This window comes from Helianthus annuus, chromosome 16, assembly GCF_002127325.2.
Source record: "Helianthus annuus cultivar XRQ/B chromosome 16, HanXRQr2.0-SUNRISE, whole genome shotgun sequence".
NCBI lineage: Eukaryota > Viridiplantae > Streptophyta > Magnoliopsida > Asterales > Asteraceae > Helianthus > Helianthus annuus.
This window is the reverse complement of record NC_035448.2, coordinates 143523183-143541108: the sequence shown is the minus strand read 5'-3', so window position 1 is coordinate 143541108 and position 17926 is coordinate 143523183. Positions and strand designations below refer to the sequence as shown.

The window sequence follows — 17926 nt, the reverse complement described above, 5'->3', positions numbered from 1 at the left end:
TCAAGGTGTTGACCTCATATCATCAAGAACAACTTAGATCTAGGGCATTTCCTAAGTAAAATCAAGGTTTTTACATCAGATCTATACGTAAAAAGGGTAGAACCAGAATTTAGACCAATCTCCTACACATTTCTAGTGATAAAATGATCGATTTCGAGTTAAACACTGAAAAACCGACAAAAACGACCAGTTCCGACGAACGGGGTGATTCCCGGCCGATGAAACAGGTTGGAATTGACGGGGTTTCAGTTGCTTAACTCCTCATTGTAACGTCTCGACCCAAAACGCCGAAAAACGCTCGAAAAATCATCGAAAACAGCCGAACAGGATGGCCAATCGAACAGCTGGTCGATCGAACAGGCCCAATCGATCGAACAGGCCCATTCGATCGAACAGGCCCAATCGATCGAACAGGCCCATTCGATCGAACAGGCCCATTCGATCGAACAGGCCCATTCGATCGAGTGGCCTGTTCGACTGGGCCAGCCCAATTTCAGCATTTCGTCCAATTTTGACCCAATTTCGCCCGATTTCACGCAAATCGATGCCGTTTCACGCATAGTAATCTATCACTCACGTAAATTATCTGAAATCAGGATATTCTCCGGCACCGGTTCCGCAAACCTAACCGAAAACGCGCTGTGAGTATACTTGACCCCTTTTATCGAATTTTGGGTGTAACATACGTTCCATAAAAACCAAACTTATCAAACGAATGATTTAATTGGATTATTTTTCACTTGCGAATAACTGTTTGCATAGATATACGTGATGCTAGTACATGTATGCTAGGACTTATACTCGTGACGTCCCACCAAGACTAGTATAGTACTATTTCGCCCGACGGGGTCTAGTTATGCCATCAAGAGTCGAGCATCGAGGACTTAGCTGGTAGTATCAGTTTTGTGAGTATATATGTTGTGTATTACGTTTATGCATGTGGAAATTCGCAGCACTTTCAATCTATCACACTATCGCATATCAAACCTGTATACTCGCCAATACTTTTGTATTGACAAAGTTTTAACGTATGTTGCAGGTTTAGCCGAAGTTTACATCAAATCAAGCTAGGAAGTCTAGAAACTCATCTAAATTATAGGTTGTCGGATTTGAATTGTTCGAGAGAACAAGAAATCTGTGACAACTTATGTGATTGTATTGTTTGTTAGTATGGGATGACAAATGTAATAAATATTATCGCAATATAGTTGTTATGGATTCTCTTGAGCAATCTGATTCGCCTAGTGCCGCGCCCCGATGATTCCGCCATCGGTTGGGGTGTGACAGATTGGTATCAGAGCCATAACTATAGGGAATTAGGCAAAGTTTGAGACTCGACCTAGTCCGGGTCGATGTCTTAGAAAATTGACCTAGTCTATAGTCTAAGTACCCACAGGCCGACTCTTACGAACTCGTTAGGGTTTGTTTGGGCCAACTTGCTACTCTCGATCGAATTTTTTTTGAAAGTTACAGCTATTGTGTGAACACCGCATACTATAGCTTCACACAAAGAGCCTTTCCTAAGGCTAGAATATTACTTAGCCTTCCCTAAGGCCGACACAATACACATGTTTTCAAAACTACTCGTGTAACAAAACCGAGTGATCTAGTCGAGACCAGGTGTGAAAACCAATAACTCTCGATAGGATCACTCACTCAGCGTATTTTTCTAGCACGAGAACTCTTCGTTGAGCTAGGAGTGACATCCACATCTCGACAAAAGGTCTCCATTTCGAAATTCTGGTGGAACTCTCGGATTTGTTCGATGAGCACAACCACAAATGGGAACGAAGTTGTTAAACCAGGGGTGAAACCCATACCTTAATCAACTGTTCCACTCTATAAAATGGTTTACAAAAGCTCTCACCAAGGACACGACCATAACAACGACTCAGGCTGTGCGAAGACTAGAGAGACGAATGTTAGGAGCTGCATCCCAGTGGAAGCGTGAGTCCTCTAGGTCAACGCGTATGCCCGAACCTGTTGGTTATAGTCGGGTTACTTGGGTAGTCAACGCCTAAACACCCAAGGCATTCCATCTAAATTTTACGTGTATGGTTTACGTCTATGAGTTTTCAAATTTAAGCTTTACGATTTACCGATTTCTCGATTTATCGAATTTACGAACCTCGATTTACAAAGCGCACAACCTGCACAGCCATCGCAATCTAAAACAAAGACTGAATGATCACAACAAAACCAACGTCTAAGTACTCGAATTCGCTTACGCTATTTCTCTCATCGCGTCCTCACAAATTCTGAACCAATATCTATGTATAACCTATAACTATATCTATATATGTATTAAATACAAAACGAATCAATTATGTGAAAGTTTAGGAATCTAGAATTTTCCTATGTGGCTCCTATGTGTTTAATTAAATTCTATGACAAGTTTTGATCAAATCAAATCGCATCAAAAGTTCAGAAATCATTATGATCGAATCTCATTCCGAATCCTTCTGTCTAGATGCCTTCCAACAACTCAATCTCGAGACGAGTAGCTAGGAGAAGAGCCCAACGACGCGCCGATAAGAGGATTGCCTCAATTGTGACCAAGGAAGTGGTCAAGCTCATTCCTCAAATTGTCGCGCAAGTGCACTCTCAAAGCCACTCTCGAGCCCCGGAAGACGTCAAGACGGAATCTGCATTCCTCTACAAACACTTCAAAGCCTGTGATCCGATGCCTTTCACGGGTGAAGGAGATGTTTCTCAATTACTCCAGTGGTTCGATGCCATCGAGGTTACCCTTCGTCAGAGTGGGTGCCCCGAGGACCTTCAAACTACTTGCGCCACCGGAGTATTCCAATCCCGAGCACTCGATTGGTGGACCGCCGAACGCAACAAACGTGGGATCTCCGCAGCTTACGCCCTCTCATGGGGTGAGCTGAAGGAAATCATGAAGGAAGAATATTGTCCTCCTCACGAAGTCCAGAAACTAGAGAACGAATTTTGGGAAATCAAGCAAACCGAAGGTGACAATGCGAGCTATACAGCAAGGTTCAAACAGCTCAGCATAATCTGCCCAAGTCAAGTCGACACTCCGAAGAAAGCTATCGCGAAGTATATTCGTGGCTTACCAGAGTGTGTGGGTGATTTTGTCGAAGCTGCAAAACCTACTACCATCGAAGAAGCCTACCGTCTAGCCGCAGAGCTCAACAGCAAACGAGTCGTAAACGGATCCTTCACCAAGAAGCCTGTCACACGAGCTCATCAAGCAATCATCATCCACTCATCCGACGATTCCTCTGGAGAATCGGTCGATGGTTCATCTGACAGCTCCTCGGAGGATTCTTCTAAGGATTGCTCCGACAATGTCTCCGTCAAATCATCAGGCGAATCCGAAGACGACACTGCATCAACTCAAGAAGCCCAACCGAGCCGCAAACGAAAGACCGTGAGCCCAGACTCTTCAACAACTGGATTGCCGCAACCCGAACCTCTCCGATCAGTTCCAGTTCAGTCAAAGCGAGCTTACAATGGATCTCATCCCCTGTGTTTCACATGCACGTATCATCACCCGCTAGAAGCAAAATGTCGCTATTGCGCAAATTGCAACTGGTATGGGCATTATACGTCGCAGTGCCATACAAGACCGTAACCTGGAAGGAAGTCATCAGCAACCGCCGTCTCCGCAAGTATCCACAACAACGTTATTTTGATCCTAATGTTGTTGTAATAATCCGACTTATCGCTATCATTTCTGGAACTTATTTCATATATCATCGTGTGTGGATTCTATTTCTCTTACAACCGAGCACTATCTAAACGCTAGCACTATGTACTATATTATGTATTTTATCCCTATAACACTCTTAGAATGAGCTACGGTATACGTGCAAGGGACAACTAATCACGGGTGCACACGGGATTACCTTGGTCAGTGCACGGAGATCGTAGTGAAGTTCTAATGGTGCCATAACGTTTAAAAGCGCGGTCAAGGGTCTTGGTCGTGTCAACAACGTGTGACACCAAAGCACGGGGCATAAGTAGTAGGGGTGACGCGGGGGTACGCTTTACCATACTACCGAAACTTCGTGAAGAAAGTGCCATAACGTTTAAGAGCACGGTCAAGGGTCTTGGTCGTGTCAACAAAGTGTGACACCAAAGCACGGGGCATAAGTAGTAGGGGTGACGCGGGGGTACACTTTACCATACTACCGAAACTTCGTGAAGAAAGTGCCATGTGGAGTTGGACGTTATTAGACCTATTGTACTATTATGGTTAATTTGACACTCTACTATCAATCACAAGGCGTAACAAAACTAAACCGCATCACTGCGAGGCTTCTCGTAAGTCCGCGTACACAAATTGCCACATCGATGAACTTAGGTAAGTTCACCCCGAAGAGCAATTGGAGCAACGCGAGACTGGTCGGAAAGTCTAGAACGCAACTTAATCGCAGTTTTGCCGGATCAATCTCGCAATCAAATCATTCGATAAGTGGCTCGAAATCGCAATCGCATCATGTGTTTGTCTAGAAATCTCTAACGCTAGTTGTTGTCAATTGTGTGAACTTCTATCAGCTGGTGTGGATCGTCTATTGTGGATTCGCTAGACGAGTATCGAGAATCACTCGCCGCCTTCCACTCTTAACGCGCCTCGCACCTAATCCACCAACTCGATACTCTTATCATGGTTCGCTATTACTTAACAATGCACGCATTCTACGTGTCATGTTAGCGCACAAGACCTCGCTTCACGAGACGAAACTAACAAGGTTGAAACATGGTGATGTTTTGACCATATTAGTTGACTTTGTGGAAAAAGGCCGTGTGGGCTAGCCTTAGTACTGTTCGTGGTGTAATCAGTTCAATCAATCGTCTATCACTCGCAACGCAACAATCGACGCTTATCAATCTGTCGGAATCTATTGTTTATCGATGCTCGAATGTTACTTGGAAGTCATCGCAGGTGGTGTAATGTTAGGGTGCATGACATTGCTTCACAAGATAAAACTAATATGGAAACATGGTGTTTGTCATATTAGCAAGTCTTGTGGAAACGTGCCATGCGAACTTCGTGTGGAATCAAATCGAAATCTCATTTACCCGAATCAAAATCGTGTCATTCGTTGCCCAACCAAGCATACCATATCAGCGTTGTGCGACCGGACTACTCGCACCCGCTGCCTACGCTTGGTTTGCATCCGACTTATTTATATTCAAAACTCGGTCTAGCACCTCATCGCTAGGATCAAGGGAATCGAGATTCTATCTGTGTCTTATCGGCACGCATGACACTGCCTCATGAAACAGAGTTAATATGGGTAAAGCATGGTGGATACGCCGCTGGTACTTCCTATATATAAGTGTTTTAACCATATTAACGAACTTTTGTGGGAAGGTGCCACGTGGGGCCCGATGCAAGTTATTTTTCCATAGTATTAAGGAAAACCTATTTTTATAAAATTTTTACTAAAACCGTTGGACAAATGAAATTCCTTACAACATGGAGAAAACATTGAATCAGTTTGGCTCCGTGCCCAATGAAAATTTCATAAGTCCAATTCTTTTCTTAAAAAACCTTTGCAATGACCGACAGGAATCTTCCCAAGAACGAGGGTTCAGCAGTCGAGTTCCGCTCGAACCCACGTTGTAGGAAAGTTTTCTTAAAACTTATTTTGCCACCTGATTCTTTTAAAATGTAAAACCCAAAACCTGTTATCAAATAACAAAACCCTCCACATAGCGCTGGTGTGGACATCAAAACGGTCGACACCGCGCCATGAGGAGATTTTTCTTAATTAACTTCGGAAATTAATCGAGTATTGGTAAGTTTAAAACGCTATAAAAATTGCTTTTTGTATGTGTTAACACTTCTAAGTAATCGAATCGTATGCTCTCTCTATTTTCACTTGCCAAATCGTAATCGATCGCTCGTTATCTAGACGCTAATAATCTCTACTCTCAATCGCATCAACTCTTACGACCCTACTATTGGATTAATTTCGGGACGAAATTTCCTAAAGGAGGGGATACTGTAACAACCCGCACCTTCGTGCGTTGTTACTACTCGATACACTCGTTACGCCTAGCACCGGAGATTCGGATCATAATGTAACTATATCAATTATATCGCTAAATCGAAGTACAATCGAATAACTACGCATATTCTATCGCTATTTACAAACCTATTTTGCATAACACTCACGATGATGTCGAATATGGGCCTAAACTACCCTTCTCGATAAGCGTGAGGTGTCAAAATGTGAGTAATCAACGCTAACGAGGGTTATCGGGTGAGTACTATGACTCTAACCGTCATGACGATGATGGCAAAATGAGTAAGTGGTGCCCCGATAATCATTGTGGCACATCACATCGAAGAACGCACTCGAAGGCACGCGTAACTCGATCACCGCACTGAGAATTGGATACATAAATACGTATATACGGCCCTTTTGTGATTAATAATAATAAATAATTTAATAATTATATAAATATATGAAAATATGGCTCAAACCGTCGAAATCGCACCAAAAACGGGATCAAACGGCTTCCGAACGGACCAATTCGATCAGACTAGCCCAATTGGTCAGACCGGCCCAATCAGATAGGCCAGTCCGATCGGATGGGCCAGTCCGATCGACTGGGCCAGCCGATCGACTGGGCCAGCCGATCGACTGGGCCAACCGATCGACTGGGCCAGCCGATCGACTGGGCCAACCGATCGACTGGGCCAGCCGATCGACTGGGCCAGCCGATCGACTAGGCCAGCCGATCGACTGGGCCAGCCGATCGAACGGGCCAGCCGAACCAACTGCTGTTTTTCCTCCTTTTCTCCTTCCTTGCCTATAAATACCCCTCCATTCACTCCCAAACACTTGTGTTGCTGCTCCTAACCGACCAAGACGTTCCAGCCCTCAAATCTCTCGATTTCTTCCGATTCTTGTAAGTTTTCAACCCGAATCTTGTACTTTCTTGATCCAAATGCAATCCTTCATCTTTCTATCTTTCAAAATCTGAATTCCAACCGTGAAATCAACGGATTTGGGCTGTTCTAAGGTGATGTCACCATAAAGTTCTTCAAAGGTGATGTCATCCCATGAAGAACAACTCAGATTCGGATGATTTACATACGATTTTTCATGAATCTCAACCAAATCAGTGTTTTCCTATCAAGATAGTCATGGATCTGAGATGTTCTGACTGATTTCATCACAAGTTCTTATGAACTTCAAGGTGTTGACCTCATATCATCAAGAACAACTTAGATCTAGGGCATTTCCTAAGTAAAATCAAGGTTTTTACATCAGATCTATACGTAAAAAGGGTAGAACCAGAATTTAGACCAATCTCCTACACATTTCTAGTGATAAAATGATCGATTTCGAGTTAAACACTGAAAAACCGACAAAAACGACCAGTTCCGACGAACGGGGTGATTCCCGGCCGATGAAACAGGTTGGAATTGACGGGGTTTCAGTTGCTTAACTCCTCATTGTAACGTCTCGACCCAAAACGCCGAAAAACGCTCGAAAAATCATCGAAAACAGCCGAACAGGATGGCCAATCGAACAGCTGGTCGATCGAACAGGCCCAATCGATCGAACAGGCCCATTCGATCGAACAGGCCCAATCGATCGAACAGGCCCATTCGATCGAACAGGCCCATTCGATCGAACAGGCCCATTCGATCGAGTGGCCTGTTCGACTGGGCCAGCCCAATTTCAGCATTTCGTCCAATTTTGACCCAATTTCGCCCGATTTCACGCAAATCGATGCCGTTTCACGCATAGTAATCTATCACTCACGTAAATTATCTGAAATCAGGATATTCTCCGGCACCGGTTCCGCAAACCTAACCGAAAACGCGCTGTGAGTATACTTGACCCCTTTTATCGAATTTTGGGTGTAACATACGTTCCATAAAAACCAAACTTATCAAACGAATGATTTAATTGGATTATTTTTCACTTGCGAATAACTGTTTGCATAGATATACGTGATGCTAGTACATGTATGCTAGGACTTATACTCGTGACGTCCCACCAAGACTAGTATAGTACTATTTCGCCCGACGGGGTCTAGTTATGCCATCAAGAGTCGAGCATCGAGGACTTAGCTGGTAGTATCAGTTTTGTGAGTATATATGTTGTGTATTACGTTTATGCATGTGGAAATTCGCAGCACTTTCAATCTATCACACTATCGCATATCAAACCTGTATACTCGCCAATACTTTTGTATTGACAAAGTTTTAACGTATGTTGCAGGTTTAGCCGAAGTTTACATCAAATCAAGCTAGGAAGTCTAGAAACTCATCTAAATTATAGGTTGTCGGATTTGAATTGTTCGAGAGAACAAGAAATCTGTGACAACTTATGTGATTGTATTGTTTGTTAGTATGGGATGACAAATGTAATAAATATTATCGCAATATAGTTGTTATGGATTCTCTTGAGCAATCTGATTCGCCTAGTGCCGCGCCCCGATGATTCCGCCATCGGTTGGGGTGTGACACTCAGGATAAGAATTTGTGGAAACGTAGAATTAAGGTTAAAGACTTTTAGAAGGGTGATACTATTTGGTGTTAAGAGTCTTGCCTTAGAAGCTTAGGTTTTGAATTTAGCTTGGGGGCATTTGCATGTTATAACTTTTCTATGTACCTATCATCATCATCATACTCAGTAAATCCCATCAATAGCACAGCTTAGGTAGGGTATGAGGAGGGTCAGATGTAGACAACCTTACCTCTACCACTTATGTGGCAAATAAGTCAAAGTTTTGATAATGTAAACTCTTTATGTTGTAAAGTTTTGATGACGTGGACTGCTTATGTGGCAGTTAGCGTCAACAGAAACTAACTGAGTTAACTTTTAGTTAACATGGGATCGTTGAGACAAAATAAGCTAAAAATGGGGACTATCACAATATATTTTCTTATGTTCTTGGTTAAGATTGTTGTCTGCTGCTATGCTAAAGGCGAGACTATTAAAATCCAAATTTCCGTTGTCTGCTGATATGCTAAAGGCGAGACCATTAAAATCCAAAATTTCAAATAAATAAATAAAGTTGTATAATAAATAAATAAAACCAGACCAGTTTTAGGGGTTGTTTGTTTACCTCTTAATGAGATCTTGCTGGTTCAATACTTAATGGTTCAGACTGTTTGTTTCGCAAGCAGATGTTTGAATGATTCAGATATTTACCTCTGAATGGTTAGACATTATACTGAGTCTGAATGGTTATAACCTCTAATTTGAATTGATCAAACACTTACCTCTAAATGATTAAGTATTATACTGATTGTTAAACTGGTTCATCATTTAATAGTTCAGACCTACCACTTAGGGGGTGTTTGGCCTAGCTTTTTTAACAAAGCTTATAGCTTTTTTTACAAAATAAACTTACTTTGGTGTTTGGTTTAGCTTTTTAAGCTTATGTTTATTGGCTTATATAAGCTAATTTAAAGAAGCTTATTTGATGATGGTTTTTTAGCTTATTTGAAGAAGCTTCTTTGTGTAAAGGCAAATGATATAAAATAAGTTATAAGCTAATCCAAACACTTAAAAAGAGTTTATCAAATAATATAAAATAAGCTATAAGCTACTTTAAAATTTAAAATATAAGCATAAGCCAAAAAATAAAAGCTAGGCGAAACACCCCCTTAATACCAAACACCATGTAACATTTATCCGTCGAACATTTCTCCGGCAACTTTACTCACTCTCCCGGCGATGAAAACCCTAATTTCAAACCCTAAATTCATCTCCAGCTTCCCATCACTTCCTCACAACAATCACACATTTCTAAACTTCAAAATCACAAAACCCATTCCACCACACCCCTCAACCACGTCCTGTTCATGTTCAACCTCAACCGACCACGGCGGTTGGGCCGATCTCATCTCCACCAGCAACTCAACCGAATCAACTCACCTCAACAGGCTACTGAGCTCACTCGGAATCGATGAAAAAAAGTACACATTCGTCTACCTATTTGGTTTTGTTTGTGCTCTAGGGTTTTCTAGGGTTAGGGTTTCATCAATTGTTGTTTTTCCCGCCTGTTTTCTTGTTTTTGCTGTTGGGTTTTCGTTTGGGGTTGTGAATAGGTGGGATTTTAATGAGGTTTTGAGTAATAGTGGGAAGAAAAGCAAGAAGAAGGGGGTGATTAAAGATGAGGAATTTAGGGTTTTGAGTGAGGGTTTGAGGAGTTTAGTGGATTTGTTTGATGGGTTTGGTTTAAAGTTTGGATCTTTAAAGGAAAGTATGAGGAAAGATGTCGACTGTAATCGGGTTAGTAAGAGTGATTTGGTTGGTTATATCGAGAGTGTCGAATCGATTGAAGAGGCGATAGTAGAAGCTAAAAGCATGATTGAAGGTTATATGGTGGTTGATGGTAATGATGTATCGAAATCTTTGAATCATAAACCAAGTGATCAGACGAAGAAGCCTGAGGGAAAAGGGTTCGATATCTCGCGGTTGATTGCAGGTTTTCAAGAAAGATCTTTTGGGTCGAAGGTTGGTAAGATGAAAGATACGGTTAAGAGTGATCGGAATCAAGAAAAAGTCGTGGATCCGGTTGTTGAAGATAAGACGATGAAATCCGTGAACGGTGAAGATAAGAGCGCGTATAATGATGGTGATGTCAGGGTTAAGGAAACGTATGGAGGGAAAACGATAGGTCGAATGGGTAGAATGACGTTAGTTGAGACGGAGGCCGATGCTAAACAAGTTTTTGACACGGATGAGTATGTGTTTAAGGATAATAAAGCGCGGTTTTATGACCAAAGACGGACAAAGGGATATTATGAGCGAGAGCAACAGGATTACGGTAAATATAACAGAACTAATATGCTTTATGATGACTTGGAGTCAAGTGAAAATGAAGGTTATGAAAACGAGAACATATTTGATGAGTCTCCGTCTTCAGAGATATCAAGTGATGTGCTTTTCAACGATTATTTAACCGAGGCAAACGGGCTTTTGAAACAAGCCCGAGAGTGGCTAACGCATAGAGGGATTGAAGAAGACACGGAACAAATGTTGTATAAATCGACGGAATTGTTGTCTAAAGCCGTAGACATGAAGCCGATGAGTTTATTGGCTGTGGGTCAGTTGGGAAACACTTATCTTCTTCATGGAGAGTTGAAACTGAAGTTGAGCCGTAAATTACGAGCGTTACTAGCGGAAAGTGACTCCAATGTGATTGGAAGATTAGACGATGAAGTCTCGAATAGGGAAAAGTTTGTTGATTATCTTGTTAATGTTTGTGAAGAGTGTGAAGAACTGTTAGTTAAGGCTGGACGGAAGTACAGGCTGGCGTTGTCGATTGACGGAGATGATATGAGAGCGTTGTATAATTGGGGTCTTGCTCTTTCTTTCAGAGCTCAATTGATAGCTGATATTGGACCTGTAAGCACCGTTAGTCAATATATGAATAAGGAAAAACACATAATAAACATGTTGAGTTAAGTTCTTGTGAAAATAAAATTATCGTACAAAACGTACGAAGTGAAAGAAAGTCAAAAAAGTGGCGGTGGCATTTTGGTAATTATCAGCAACTTCAAAATTACTCTAGTAGAGTAATTTTGAACTTCTGTAGGGTAATTTTGTAAAAGCTCAAGTAGAGTAATTTTGGTCGTGTAGGGTAATTATCAAAATTGTAGGGTAATTATCAAAATTACACTAACCCCCCCCCCCCCCCCCACCCCCAAAAACCTAAAAAAACCTAACCCCCCCCACCCTCCAAAAACCTAAAAAAACCTAAACCCCCCCCCACCCCCAAAAACCTAAACCACCCCCCCCCCCCCCCCAAAAAAAAAACCTAACCCCCCCCCCCCCCCCCCCAAACTAAAAGCTAAAAACTAAACCATAAAGCTAAACCCCATAACTAAATGCTAACAAAATTACTCTACAAGACATTTCCCAAAATTACCCTACAGAAGTCAAAATTACTCTACTAGAGTAATTTGATAATTACCCTACATTTCTCAAAATTACTCTACAGATGCTCAAAATTACCCTATTGATGCTCAAAATTACCCTACAGATGCTTTTTGCTTTTCCCCAGTACAGTACTATTGAAATTGCTGATAATTACCATATTGCCACCGCCACTTTTTGACTTTTCTTTCAATTCGTACAGTTCGTACGTTTATTTTATTTTTATTTGATCTTTTACCTAAACATGTTATAACATTAAGGTTTAATGTTCTCAGGAAGCAGCTTTTGATGCTGACAAGGTTTACTTGGCAGCCATTGACAAATTTAATGCAATGATGTCCAGAAGCAATGCTCATACGCCAGATGGTACAATGCACTTTTGTCTTTCAGACATGAACCATGTTATGGGCTTATGGCAATCAAAATAACCGCAGTAGGGCATATATTGGATTAGGGGTGTTCATAAACCGTTGCAACCGACCGGACCATTAAACCAAAGGTTTGAAGCAAGTCGGCTGGTTATATGGTCTGGTTCACAGTTTGGTTTTGGTGGGTTGGCGGTTTAACGGTCTGGCTAGACAGTTTGGAACTTGGAACCGGTCGTGTAAGCCTATCGGGCCGTTTAACCTTTTCTTTTTATTTTTGGCGCTTTGTAACACATTTAGTCCCTAGCTTTTTTCCAAAAGTACATGGATGGTCCCTGCGATTTGCACTTTGTAACGCATTTAGTCCCTAACTTGGACATGCTAAAACCTTTAGATTCTTGGCTGGGGACTAAATGTGTTACAAAATCTAAAATTTTGGTAAATCACAGGGACCATCTGTGTACTTTACTCAATTTTTTTTATTTTTCAAAATCGTTACTAGGTATTTAAAATTTTAAAACAATAAAGACGTTTAACAAAATATAATACGCATGCATAACTGCCAAAATCCAAAATTTTGGTAAACCACAGGGACCATCCGTGTACTTTTAGAAAGCTAAGGACCAAATCCAAAATTTTGGTAAATCACAGGGACGATCCGTGTACTTTACTCAAAAGAAATTTTTTACAAACTGCCAAACCGAACCGTTAAACCGCTCAACCCGACTAGTTTGGTTTGTCATTTCCCGAAACCGTACCCCTAAAATTGTTGTCAAAACCGGCTGAACTGGAACGTGAACACCCATCATTAATGCTTCTTTATATTGAATAACTTCTGCATGACTATATAAGCAGAACCTGAAACACACCCTTAGCCTTTGCTCGTTTTTTTGACGTAAAAGTGTCGGTTTGCAGCTCTTTTCAGATGGGGCGTTGCATTACAACAAAGATCACGTCTAAGAACAAGAAACTATAGAGAGAAAGTGAAGTTATTAAGTCAAGCTAAAAGGCTTTATGAGGATGCGCTTCTCATGGACTCCAATAATCCGCAGGTAAAACAAGCCCTAATGACTTGTGAATCTGAACTAAGGTACAAGAATCGACTTTGACCCAAAAGTCAACTGCTTCTGCCGAATTTGGCAAAAGGGTGCAATTTTCCTTTGCGTATTAAACCGATTTATAGCATTTAGAATAAATTTCATTTCTAGAATGATGATATACATAGCAGATGTGCAGCAATGAGTCAATGACTCATAATTGGTACATGAATATTGTACGTTACTTTTGATTCGGATATGTTGTCCTCGGAAGAAGGCATGACTCTTGTCGAACTTCCAAACAGTGTAACATTTAAAAGTTCAAAATGTTGTTGGTAATAATAAATTGATCTTGTTGTTGTTACTTACTAGCCTGCTGCTTTCACAAGTTGATATGAATATGACCCGTTCAACTTTAAAATTTTATTTTATTTTATTTCTGCAAATTAATACTATAATATGTAAATTAATACTTCTTTCTTTTGATTTTGGCGTAAAGTACCCAATTAATTTAAGTTAAAACTATCAAATATAAAAAACTAAATGGGTTAAATGGGTCAACCCAGGACTCGAACATGTCAACCTGAACACAACTCATTAGCTAAATGTGTTTTGTCTGTTGACCCGGGCCCGTTTAGTCTAAACCCAAGCTTGGGTTTGCGCCATGTCAAAAATCACGATATGTTAAGTAGGAGTAAACTATATGAAGAAACCACAGTACACTGTGCTAATCGTTTAAAGTACAATAAAAAGGACACAAAAGTTAATATGAATATACGATGATGATGATAACCGAAACCTTGTGTTATTGTATCCATGTATTCTATTCCTCGCGTTTATTACATGAACCAACAATGCTCCTAAATTGCTCAAAATGTCTGTAAACGTCACAATTCCTACCAACCATAATCCTCTATAAACACCCAAGCATGGCTAACACAACGAGCAATCTTCGTAACCGTAAAAGCCTGATAAGTGTTCCTTGAGTTGCAAACAATCGCTTATGACCGCCTGTAACTCTGTCCGGTCCCACCATTCTCTCCTGATCCAGATTCCTGATCGGAACTTGTAGGTGAGGAAGAAGATCAAATGTTATGTATAATAATCATCCTTCAAATTTAACAAGGCGGTCATGTATCCCTCTTGCAACCTTGGTCTGACCAAGTGGACCAAATCCTCAAGACGGGCCACTATAGTCGAGGTAAACCTTGAGATCTCCGGTGGACAGGATGGTGATGGTTTCACCTGTTAGTATTTAATGTGCTGTCCTGGTTAACCACTGCCATAGAGGTTTGGTTCAAATGATGATCAAGGGCAATGCAGAAAAAGCAGGGTCATCATATGGATGATTGGATGGTTGGTGTTTTCATTGGTTTAAGACTTGTTAAGTTAAATGGGTTGTGTTTAGGTCAACCTTCACCCTTGACTTGCTTAATTATATACTTCCTTTTTAGAAAGTGTTTTTATGATATACGTTAAGAAAATTGAGTATTATATCAGAAAGTTTAAAAAAAATAACATAAAGATAAAATGAGCATCAATTTTGATAGTACATTTGTATTTTTGTATACCTGTAAATTTAGAATATTTAGATGAAAATAAAAAAGGTAAAATAAAATTTTGGGTTAGATGTATCGTGTTTGTATGGTGAAATCTTGTGAGGTTCAGATTCATATATGTAGCATGATTTTCAAGTTGTGTCTAAATTTCGGGTTTAACCTATGTATATGCAAACACGATAACACGCCTAAAAATCACTTATGATGTTAAAAGAATCACTTAAGAAGTAATTATATATCAAAAAATAACAATTTGTTTTTAACATTTTTATCATCTAAAATTACATTCTTTTAACAGAGACATGTAAGCGGTAATGATATTATGCAGATTTAATCTTTGGAGCTAAATTTTGAAAGAAAGCATAAAGTTGCTATTGTTCAAACGACACAGCTAGATTTTAAAATATTTGGTGTTCGACATTAGCAAATTAGAGATGAAGAAAGTATTAATGATTTTAATAATGCACGGAGTAACATTTTTGAGAACCAGAAGTAATCATGAAGATAAATATTTAAACGGTCAATAAATTTATAGTTTCCGTGTATAACTTTTATTGTAAATATCATAACTTAGACATGTATCCGTGTATAACTTTTATAGTAAATATTACAAGTTAGACGTGTATATTTTAGGATTAAATATAACTAGTGCTATTAAATCCGCGTGTTGCGCCTGAAATCCTCGCGTTGCGCCGTGGGTGGGTATTAGTTCGTTTAACTTCGGTACTGACACTTGTTATAGCAACCAATAGAGAAGACATGAACAAAAATATACCAACATAGCGGGAATTTGATCGGTATTGGGTTGTTTTGTTACGCCCCCTATACTCGTTACAACAATCCATAGAGAAAAAATCTTGATATGACCAAAAAATATCGACACGTAATTTACATGGATAAAAAACAAACGCAAGTTATGTAAGATATATAAAAAACCACATAATACATATAATACTATTCATTTAGTTTGTCTATTAATAGTATGCAATTTTTTATTAAATCAATATAATTTTTTATAGTGCATATGTTCAATATCTTTTTCTATATATTAAAGATAAATAGTTTGAATAAATAAAAATTGGAAGAAACAATAAAAAAAGGTCCTACCGGGAGTCGAACCCAGGTCGCTGGATTCAAAGTCCAGAGTGCTAACCACTACACCATAGAACCAATTTGTTTATACTCTCCTTCACACAGGCTTAAATATATGAACAAACTCAACAAAAGAAACCAAACAAGAACATACGTAGGTCTAGAAAATAAAAGATATATTTATTCTGTAACATAAGCCAATTCTTTTTGTTAATTACACGTTTTAATAACATAATTTACAAATGATGTTTATGCTGGTAATTATTATTAACAAAAAACATTTATAGGTAATACATTATGATTATGATTTCTAACTGTTCAAGTAAAAGTTATTATAATAGTTCATAACATGTAATGGCCATTATTAATATCTTTATTCTTGGTGTTTAAAACTAACAAATTAAAACATTATCTACAAAATGTGTGAATTTTTTTAAATACTAAACACCTCATATATACATATAAAGCTCGCCAGACTTTTAAAGTCTAAATGCCTCACCTTTTTAAACCAAGGTCCAAGTCTCCAAGAGTACAAAATGACCATATGCCCATTATTATATTATACTAGTTTATGCTCCGTACATTACACGGGTTTATTTTAGACCATAAGATCAATATTTCAATCAAAACAATCATAAGTCCATAATGCTTTACGTTTTATTCATTAATTGATTGCGATTGCGATTAATTTATTATATGCCTAAAAATATGAATAAAACATATAAATTTACTATTAAACCAACAAACACTATTAATTGTATGCCTAAAAACTTGAAAAGACAATGAATGAAACCAAAACACTATAATAAACCAACAAACATATTATCATGAAAAGGGTTAAAATATATTCAAATTCAAACATTGTTGACCAAGTCTTAATTATTTTAAGAAAACATAAACATGCAACCATAAACCATTACAAATCATTATGGCTTAAAAAGAATTCAATGAAAATAAATTTGTTTGGATTTTTGTTCCTCTTTTTCCGAAGCAATGTTCTTTAAAGTACCTAATTTTCATGTTGACTCAGATTTCTACTATCAGAGATAATTCATGGCTTTTTTCCTAGCCAGAGAGGAAGATTTTATTCAAACACAAAGAATAGACTTCTTACCATTACAACACTAAAAATACATAATGCCACATGCTGAGAATTATCAATTTGCTCACAACATTACAACGCTAATCATTAATAGATAAAAATACAATATAATTATGGAGCATTTGCTCAATACGTTAAATTGTTCTTATTCAACATATACAAAAATAAACTGCGGCAATAGTACTTTTATTGTATTGGTTGAGTTGGGTGGCCACATGCCCCCATAATTTTTTTTCCCAAATTACGATTTTGCCCCGTTTATATTCATAGTCATGCATGACACTCCTCTATTGGCCCAACAAATTTACGATTTTATCTCCTTTGAAAATTACGATTTTACTATCAGTTCAAAAATGTGCTTTTGCCCTCATTTAAAAATAAATTTACGCTTTTACTCCCAGCTAAAAATTTTCTATTTTGTCCTCTGTTCAACATTACGATTTGTCCCGTTTAAATTTACAATTTTGCCATTAGGTTTTTTTCCTTATAATAACGATTTTGCCATCTTTTCAAAATTATGTTTTTACCCTCATTTAAAAAAAATACGTTTTTGCTCCCAGCTAAAAATTTCAATTTTGCCATTGGTTCAAAATTACAATTTTGCCCCGTTTAAATTTCCTACATCTACGTTTATCATGGCAGGGAATAGTGTTTCCCTGCCATTGGTCAAAATGGACGGCCAACAATACATCATTGGATCAACCAGTTTATTATTTTTTTCTGCTTTAAAATTGCATTTTTACCCCCAGTTTAAAATTACGTTCTCGCCCCAAGTTCAAAAAGTAATTACCCTGTTACCCCCAGCTAAAAATTACGAATTTGTCATCGGTTCAAGTATTACGCTTTTACCCTCCGCTAAAATTACATTTTCGCCCCAGCT

General features: G+C 38.9%; 1 protein-coding gene and 1 non-coding gene across 2 annotated transcripts; one reads left to right on the top strand and one right to left on the bottom strand.

Annotated features, from left to right (window-relative positions):
- Positions 1-9577: 9577 nt before the first annotated feature.
- On the top strand, positions 9578-13657 carry LOC110918615. The gene is made up of 3 exons (XM_022162903.2): positions 9578-11360; positions 12167-12257; positions 13172-13657. Exons 1-3 carry the CDS (start codon positions 9684-9686, stop codon positions 13363-13365), a joined length of 1962 nt encoding a protein of 653 aa, XP_022018595.1. The 5' UTR covers positions 9578-9683; the 3' UTR covers positions 13366-13657.
- A 2293-nt stretch (positions 13658-15950) lies between these two features.
- On the bottom strand, positions 15951-16022 carry TRNAQ-UUG. Its single transcript has one exon. It is a non-coding gene; the product is annotated as a tRNA-Gln (tRNA).
- Positions 16023-17926: the final 1904 nt, after the last annotated feature.